This window comes from Clupea harengus, chromosome 7 (genome assembly GCF_900700415.2).
Source record: "Clupea harengus chromosome 7, Ch_v2.0.2, whole genome shotgun sequence".
Taxonomy (NCBI): domain Eukaryota; kingdom Metazoa; phylum Chordata; class Actinopteri; order Clupeiformes; family Clupeidae; genus Clupea; species Clupea harengus.
In genome coordinates this window covers 3,267,311-3,277,024 of record NC_045158.1, presented here as the reverse complement: position 1 = coordinate 3,277,024, position 9,714 = coordinate 3,267,311, and the positions used below count along the sequence as shown (strand labels likewise).

The following is a 9,714-nucleotide window of genomic DNA, read 5'->3' as shown; positions in this document are numbered from 1 at the left end:
AATAATGAATATGTTATTCAGCTGGCAAAATATATAAATAATAATAATATATTATTATTTATTAGTAGTATATTATATATTATTATTATAATAATAGTATTGTAATAAGATTTAGATATAAATATATGTATAAATATATGTAATATATGTTATATGTACCGTATATATTTCAGTATTATATATGCATAACATTCATTTTTGTGTGTGTGTGTGTTACAGTAATGACGGCACAGAGTTCGGTGGCTCCATCTACCAGAAGGTGAATGATCAGCTGGAGACGGCGGTGAATCTGGCCTGGACGGCCGGCAGTAATAACACGCGCTTCGGCATCGCGGCCAAGTACCAGCTGGACAAGGACGCCTCCATCACTGTGAGTCTCTCTCAGGAGCACCTGCTGTCTTGCTTGTGTAGTTGTGAACAATATTATTATTATTATATCTAATGTTAAAGGCACAGTTCATGATATAATATAATCCATGACACTTTTCTTTGAATTAAGCTCAATTGTCCTCGCGGTCTCCTAGCTGTCCGTTCGGTTCGTGCGCTCCAAACACTCTCGTGTTCCTTCACAGTCCTGGTTCAGTTACATGAAAACAAAGGGGCTCACCCAAGCCATACACTATTCCAGCCAATCAGCAATGTTGCTTCAAGAGGGAGGGGTGTATGTGATTGGCTGTTGAGCTCAAATATAAACAATCATTCACAAGGATCGAGGACTGTGCCTTTAAAAATCCATTATGTGCGCCTCCTGCTTATTGGATGTTGATGTGTTCACCACCTGCTGATTGGCTGCTGGTGTGTGGGCCACATGCTGATTGGCTGCTGATGTGTGTATGAATCAGTTTGTGATTGGGTGTGTTTTGTCTCCTGCAGGCTAAGGTGAACAACGCAAGCCTGATTGGAGTGGGATACACACAGAGCCTGAGGCCAGGTAACACATGGACCTGTGTGTGTGTGTGTGTGTGTGTGTGTGTGTGTCTATTTTTGTGTGTGTTTGTACATATGTATGTGTATGTACACCCACCCTGACTTGAGTAAGTGTGTGTGAGTGTGTGTATCTGTCTATAAGGAAAAATGTGTTGGGTTCTCTTTTATTTTTTTCTTATTTAATTTCCTTTCCATCACCCACCCCCCCACCCCTTCCTGAAAGGATTGTCTGTATCTAAGAAGTTGAATGTTGTATGTCTTTCAGTGGTTCACTGTGGGAAACTGATATAATAAAGGAGTGCTAAATCTCTCTCTCTCTCTCTCTCTCTCTCTCTCTCTCTCTCTCTCTCTCTCTCGCTCGCAACAGGAGTGAAGCTCACCCTCTCGGCTCTAGTTGATGGGAAGAACTTTAGCGCCGGAGGCCACAAGGCTGGTCTGGGCTTCGAGCTGGACGTGTAAGCTAGCTGACGAGCGGACAGGAGAAGAGAGGAGAGGAGAGGAGACGCATGGATGAAAGAAACGCAAAATAACACAGAATCAAACCACGCCACTCAGAAATGTGCAACGACTAAAAACCCTCCCTGCCCCTCTTGATACCTGTCACACACACACACACGCACACACACACACACCAGATTTCAGGCCTTAACCCTTTGTGACCTTCTGTACAAAATAAAAAAAGAGCACCAGTCTTGAAACCCTATTGTCATGGTTACGCCCCTTTCAGCACCGTCTGCATAGCAACAGCACTGGCTGTTTATGTGTCATCCCACATGTCCATAGCAATACTGAACTGGATTATTCCTGTGTGTATGACACAATCACAGACACACACACACACACATACACACACACATGCACACACTGACTGTCTGTAGACCTGCCCCACTACCAACAAGAAAGTTGGAGTGAGTGTGTGTTCTTTCACCGATATGTCGTTGACATTCGTTAGTAGCCACGTCAAAGAGTGTGTATGCTTTAAGTTAACCTAACTGAGTTGTTTGTCTCCTTGGTGAATGAGTGACATTCAGGCCAGTCAGGGGCAGATCCTAATAAATAACAAAAAAAAAGTTTGAATTTGATCCCTCCCCTTCCTCACAACCACACCAGACATATCAAAGCCATGGGTCACCATGCCAACACCACACACTCTGACCTCAGACAGTGGTCACATGACCAGGAAGCAGCATTGCCTGTTGGGAGCAGATGTGAGCACGGCCCGATCTGATGTGTGTTAGCTGTTGTGTTAGCTCTGTTGTGTGGAGGCCGGCAGTGGGATGTTGACACACTGCACTGCCCACTCCAATCCTGACCACTTTGAACCTTGGTTCCCTCCTTTTTTTCTTTACCAAATGTAATAACTACATCCTTTGAATCTCTTTGTGCCGTGTGCTTCAGGTGGGTTTAGAGTATGTTGTTTTCCTATTGTCAAATGTTTTTTTTCCCTTTATTTGTCTTTTTCTTTTTTCTTGTGTGTCTGTCATTCTTTGACCCTAAGCACTGTATCTGTGTGACTGTGCCATGTTGGGCTTGGCGTAGCGTCAGTCGAGCTGCGTCTCGTGCTGACAGGAAGGAATCTTGTAATAAAGTGGAATGTCAAACACAAGGTATCAAGACTAGTTTATGTCCATGACTTTATTTTCGCCTACTGATTTACAAACTGGACCACACAGATCGCAGATTCGTAACACAAGACCACGAAGATTATTCACCCCAGTTTTTTCAGAGCCTGATCCTTAGAACTGCATGACGCATAACGACTGTTGAAATGAATATTGATGGTTATTAATATTAGGTAAAATTAACAACAAATAAGTGAAACAGACTACATGGATACTATGGGCTCCAAAGAACTGAAGCTCAAGTGATCACAGCTATAACCACTGCAGCACAGATCAGTTTATCTATGACCAGTTCATATTCAATTCAGTTATCCTGTGACCAGCACAACACATGTAATGATGCCTGGTTTCCAAATGTAATGATGCCTGGTTTCCAGGCCTATTGCATGAAGAAGGTTATAACATCCTGTGACACCTGTGAATACCAAAGTTTATTGGAATTTGGCCTAGGCTGGGTCACCTGTGACAACTACAATAAGACACTAGACCACCTCAGTGACTTCATCAAGATGTATCCAGACAACCCACGTAGACACATAAAAAATACATGAAAAGAAACATGTATTTATTAGACAGAGCATATCATGTAAGTTAAGTATTTTGTCATATCTGGTAGGGAAATGATGAATGCCCAATTTCACTTTCACTCACAATTCATCAGGTTGCCAAACAAGATCAGTCAATACGCTTTGAGTGTGAATGTAAGTTCATTTCCTGTGCAATTTCATTATTCAGTGTGATTCATGTATTTTAGTGTTTGAATTCTTATCTGGAGGTATATACAATGTTGCTGTAATACCTGATAGGCTTTCAATATCAGCAATACCTACAGTGTTTGGAACACAATGGCTGATAAATACATATTTTGACTGTATTTTAGTCACAAAACTTCTTTGAAACCACAGTGCTAAAGAAAATATTTTTCACCAAGAAGTTTAAATGAATCTGAATGTCCATAGGGCTAGACTATTTGTCAATCAAGTGATTCATGCTATTAGTTTTTAGGGAGAGGAGGTTGTGTGCACGAACATGCCCTTTCACTCAGTCAATAAGGAAGTAATTTGTGCAGCCTACATTTGTAATGTGCACCAGTTTCTGGTAAAACGAAACCAAGTGTGAACTTTCGCTTTTCCAGTTTTATGAAGTGATTCAGAGGACCTTAGAAGAATGGCAGACGCGACTCCGTATAACCAGGACCTTTTCACATGTCCGATTTGTTTGGATCTACTGAAGGATCCAGTGACTATTCTCTGTGGACACAGTTACTGTATGGGCTGCATTAAGGGCTGCTGGGATCAGGACGATCTGAAGGGAGTTTACAGCTGCCCCCAGTGCAGACAGACTTTCTCTCCAAGACCTGTTTTAAACAAAAATAATATTTTTGCTGAGCTTGTGGAGCAGACCAGGAAGACCAGAATCCATACTCCTTCTCTTGCTCACGGTTTTGCTGGACCAGGAGATGTGGAGTGTGACGTCTGCACTGGGAGAAAACTCAAGGCTGTGAAGTCATGTCTGGATTGTCTGTTGTCTTACTGTGAAACTCACTTCGAAGTTCACAATGATGTAAACCCAGGGAGAAAACACTCAGTGATTGAAGCCACGGGCCAGCTACAAGAGAGGATCTGCTCTCAACATAAGAAGATTTTTGAAATATTTTGTCGAACCGATCAGAGTTGTATCTGCTATCCGTGCATGATGGACGAACATAAAGGCCATGACACAGTCACTGCTGCAGCAGAACGGACTGATAAACAGGTGAGTACCCCAGCTACACTTTCTAAATAACTCTTCATAATAAAAGAATTATGCTTCATAATGTCTTCAATTTACACTTTTACGTATGATATGCAATTATTATCTTGAAGGACTAAGAGCTTATGAGGAAGTGTGGCTGTTTTTTAATCAACAGAAGCAGTGCAGGGAGACCCAGAGTAAAATCCAGCAGAAAATCCAGGAGAGAGAGAAGGAGCTGCAGGAGCTGAGGAAAGCTGTGGAGACTCTCAAGGTGAGTACTGAACAGAGGAGAGGAGGACAGCTGGTTAGAGGTTTTAGTGGTCATGTGTTATTGTATTATCAAATCTGCAATGATGTGCTATGGCCAGATCACAGCTATAATGCTTTTTGTCACGACAAACTCCCTCTTTTCTTCTTGCAATCAGATATTAGAAATTCCAAAGACTGGTGTAGATGAGGGGGGAGTGGGAAGTGCAATTCCAGCTTGGGCCAAATAGTTCTGAGCACAGAGGGGCAGTGTGTGACAGGATTGGGCCTTAAGTAACATCATCAAACAGAGCCAGTCACACCACGAGTGAGTTTGCTCCTTCACTTACCTCTGTGGGTCTCCTGCCACCCTCCTCTTTGTGTGTCTCCTAACAGAGCTCTGCACAGACAGCAGTGGAGGACAGTGAGAGGATCTTTACTGAGATGATCCGCTCCATTGAGAGAAGGTGCTCTGAGGTGAAAGAGCTGATCAGAGATCAGGAGAAGGCTGAGGTGAGTCGGGCTGAAGGACTCCTGAAGCGACTGGAGCAGGAGATTGCTGAGCTGAAGAGGAGAGATGCTGAGCTGGAGCAACTTTCACACACAGAGGATCACATCCATTTCCTCAAGGTAAGTGTTGATGAATAGCTAGTGTGCAAAATATTTTAAAGTGGCATTATGTAGGAATTGTACTTCAGGGTTAGGGTTAGAATTAGCAGTTTTACCTTAAAATAACAGCTTAAAAAAAATGAAGCCGCCCGGTTACTACTGTCTGCCGAACTAGTAAGTAGCATATTTGCCGTCTTGCTTTGTCTTGTGTTGCACTTGCTTGAAGTTTGACTGTGTTAGGAAAGTTGTTTGACTCACTAGTTTGTCATAGTGTCAGACATCCCAAGTCTCCCGGAAGTTCCGGGAGTCTCCCGCATATTGATAGCGACTCCCTAATGCCCGCAAATTACTTAAAATCTCCCGGAATCTAGAGCGAGCGAGCAAGACCGCGCACGCGAGACAGACGTGCTCCAAACCACGTAAGCATCTGTGTAGCGCGCGCACGACAGAGAGGGAGAGGGACCTAGAGACTGTGAGTGTGTGTGGCAGTGTGAGTGTGTGCCTCATGAAGCATCCTGATTGGCCTGTTTCGGTAAGTCAACCAATCAATTTTCAGTGTGGGCGTGCTTTTATGTCTTCTCCTGAACCGAATTATTCAGTTCAGTGTATCTAGGAACTGGAGCACCAAGGCAGAGGGACAGTACCCTAAAAAACGAAAATATAAGACACATTTTACAACAGACTATACAAAGGTGTACCCCTGTTTTAGAAAAGTAAATCACAAAGACAGTCTTGTTCGCTGTACAATCTGTAACAGTGATTTCAGCATTGCCCATGGCAGGTTAAATAACTGTAAAAGACATGTTGAGGTGAGTTCAACAAGTTTCATTTCATGTGCATATTATTCAGGCCAGCTAGTTGCCAGGGCTACATGAAAACAACAAACTCCTTAGATCTGTTTAAAGTTGCAATGGAATAAAAATAAAAACAGTTAACATAAATAGTATAAGCAGCATATAAATAGTAAAAGTAATCTACATATTTAAACATAATTAACAAATAATTGCATAGGGCTATAGCCTATAGAATGATATTATGCTTTTATATCTTTTAGGGACCACAACTTGTTAGGGAGCGCAGGCAAATAGGCCTAGGCCTACATGAAGGCTACATGTAGGCCTGCATGTAAATAGTTTTTAAATGACTTTTTGCAGGTTGGGTTGTCTGTAGTGTCAAAGTAAGGAAATTTCAAGAGGTTTCGCTAGGTTTAGTCGCTAGCATCTCATTAGCGATTAGCAATTCCTCCAGTGTGCTGCTTTAATCTGCTCAAAAGGTGTATTGTCTGTTTAATTTGTAGACATTATACTGAGTGTCTACTCTCAGTAGCTACTCAATGCAGGTTCAATGCCTTCAGAAATAAGACTATAGAATTTTCACACAAAGCATTTTTGGTCTTTTACTGAAACCTACTGACTGCAAAAACATTTTTTTCTCTCTGTCTGTCTGTCTTTTCTTGTATTTCTTTATGTAGTCTTTCCAGTCCGTCAGTGACCCATGTCAGTCTAAAGACTTATCCTGCATCTCTGTGAACCAAGGCGTCTCTTTTGAGGCTGTGAAGAAATCTGTCTCCTCACTAAAGGGGCAGCTGGAGAATTTCTGCAAGGAGGAAGTCATGAAGATATCTGCAGCAGGTGAATCATCAGAATCAGAATCAGAATCAGAATAGTATTTATTGCCAAGTAGGTTTACACCTACCTGGAATTTGTTCTGATGTATAGGTGCATACAGTAAACATAAAAACATACAGTACTACACATAACATAAAACATAAAAACACAGTAAGTACTACACAAACACAATAAGTACTACAATACAAAAAGCAGGGCAGGAGTGCACAAGTGGATGTGCAATGTGCAGTGTGCAATGTAGTGTGTGTTAACATAACACAGGCTTGAGGTGTGGGGGCGGGATGAGAGTCCACGTCAGGTGGCCTTGTTACTAAAGCCAACGGCAGCCGGGAAGAAGCTGGTTTTGTGGCGTGAGGTTTTGGTCCTGATGGACCGCAGCCTCCTGCCGGAGGGAAGGACCTCGAAAAGTTTGTGACCCGGGTGTGAGGGATCGGCCACAATCTTACCTGCCCGCCTCAGGGTCCTAGAGGCAAACAGGTCCTGTAGAGAGGGCAGATTGCAGCCAATCACCTTCTCGGCGGAACGGATGATACGCTGCAGTCTGCCTTTGTCATTGGCAGTGGCAGCAGCGTACCAGACGGTGCAGTTGATGTTCCTGCTACATTACATTCTCATTATTTTCAATATGCCTGTGTCACCTAGGGGCACAGGGCCATAACAACATGGAACTACTTCAGTACTTCTGCCATTGGGTTTTATTGATGAACAGATCCAGATGTCTCATAGACCTGTGTCATGAAGATGAGTGTCCTTTAAAGGTGTGACCTTTAAGGCCTCCTGAAGCAACGTGTTGTTTTGTTTGGATTTCTATTGCTTGGTCAGAACCACTACGTTTGCACCCGTTTACAGAGCCAGGACTGTGTGTGTATGAACACCAGAGGTTCTTTGAGCACACACACAAATTGGTCAGCTATAGGACTGTGAGGAGCAATTCACTGAATTTGACAAAAAGGGTATCGGATGAGAATGGCGGACCACACCTTTTAAATCAGTGCATCTCCTTCTTCCATTGTCTGTGGGGGGGAGTGTTGTGGCCTTTAAGACTCAAGTAGCTGAAGACTCATTGTGTCACTTAACAAGTGAACATATAATACTATCGTAACGGTGTCAATTATCGGACGCCGTGTGTTATTGGCAAACTTTCGCGTTGTCATGTTAATCCATTATTAAACTGAGCATATCGATTGTTGATCCAATATTGTTTAACAGAATGGTCGATGTTTGACACTGTCCGATAACTGACATAGCTACGCTACTGTATATCTTAACTGATGCATTTTAAAATGGGAATGATGCAATAGTGTTATTTTTGTTATAATGTCATTCCTTCTGTCTTAATAGTGACTGAAGTCCATGCCATTCTGACTGAACCGGTGACAAGAGAGGACTTTTTACAATGTGAGTTAGCCAGACAACACACACAAACACACACACACACACACACACACACACACACACACACACACACACACACACACACACACCAACTGCTAAAGCAACATGCAGTCACCCCTTTTAAATGCACATAATAAATGTAAATACATTCACAATCTATAAACACATAGACACAAGTACACACACAAGTATACTGCATATGATCTTAAATGATGCAAATGACGCTCAGCAGATAACGTTAGATAACCAGACATTCACAATAAACATTCATAAACACACACACACACACACACACATGCACACACACACACACACACACACACACACACACACACACATGCACACACACACACACACACACAAAATTATACTGTTTCATGGATGTAGTCACACCTTTAAATACACATGGACATGCAAAGGAAGTCAGACACATAAACCTCTATTTACATGAACTTTCATAAACCTTCATTAACGTATGATCCCCAGCCCCCACCCTCACACACTAACATTCATACACACACACATAAATATAATCATATACACACAATCCACACATGGAAATAAGCATACAAAGACAAACACATACAAACAGTACACACACAAACACAACACACCAAATCTGCCTTTTTGTCTTCTCGTTAGATTTAAACTAATTTAACCTGTCCTGTCTTCTCCTCTATCAGACTCCTGTCACTTCACACTGGATCCAAACACACCATACATACGCCTCTATCTGTCTGAGGGGAACAGGAGGGTGGAGAGGAGAAAGGTGCCCCAGTCATATCCTGATCATCCAGAGAGATTTGATTGGTGGTGTCAGGTGCTGTGTAGAGAGGGTGTGTCTGGACGCTGCTACTGGGAGGTTGAGTGGAGTGGGGAGTGGATTAATATAGCAGTCTCATATAAAAGCATCAGCAGGAGAGGATGGAGTGATGAGTGTAGGTTTGGACGTAATGATCAGTCCTGGAATCTGATACTCACCAGCAGCAGCTCCTCTTTCGGGCACAATAATAAAGAGACTGAACTCCCTCTAGTGGCCAGCTCCAGAATAGGAGTGTATGTGGATCACAGGGCAGGAACTCTGAGCCCTTCTACAGCATTCTCTTGACACAATGACCCTCACTGGCCACAGAGTCCAGACCACATTCACTCACACACTCTACCCTGGGTTTAGGCTAGATTCTGGATCATCAGTGAGGCTGTTGTGACTGACATACAGATCAATGCTGTTATCACATCTCTACACACAGCCATAAACACACCACATCTCATCACCACACATATAACACACCACACACATGTAAGGAACTCACAGCTGGGCCTGAGGGTCTCTGATCTTGGGGTGAACATCAGACCAAAGCCATTCACACATCTGTGGACCACAGCGATTACATTACTGCACCTCTGGACTTCTGCTGTAACTCATATCACCACACCACACATACGACATTGTGTGAGGAATGCCTTGATGAGTCCAGTGTTTCACCCCCTGTCCCGGTCCCGGTCCCGGTCCCGGTCCCGGTCCCGGTCCCTGTCCCTGTCCCTGTCCCACA

The 9,714-nt window shown here is 43.1% G+C and overlaps 2 protein-coding genes across 7 annotated transcripts in view; both read left to right on the top strand.

Moving 5' to 3' along the window:
- Window positions 1–2,530, top strand: part of vdac3 (voltage-dependent anion channel 3) — a 14,104-nt gene extending 11,574 nt beyond the window's left edge. For all 6 annotated transcript variants that reach the window (XM_042708195.1, XM_042708194.1, XM_012825501.3 and 3 more), the window contains 3 exons: window positions 220–370; window positions 874–931; window positions 1,295–2,530. In XM_042708195.1, the coding sequence (XP_042564129.1) occupies window positions 220–370; window positions 874–931; window positions 1,295–1,386 (301 nt within the window). In that variant the 3' untranslated portion in view covers window positions 1,387–2,530. The remainder of the gene's footprint in view (window positions 1–219; window positions 371–873; window positions 932–1,294) is intronic.
- Window positions 2,531–3,595: 1,065 nt separating this feature from the next.
- Window positions 3,596–8,178, top strand: LOC116221059 (E3 ubiquitin-protein ligase TRIM47-like; the record flags this gene model as incomplete). The annotated part of the gene is made up of 5 exons (XM_031570181.1): window positions 3,596–4,304; window positions 4,459–4,554; window positions 4,926–5,159; window positions 6,610–6,769; window positions 8,108–8,178. Coding segments are annotated over exons 1-5 (1,149 nt in total), but the record flags the coding sequence as incomplete, so codon positions are not given.
- Between the last annotated feature and the right edge of the window lie 1,536 nt (window positions 8,179–9,714).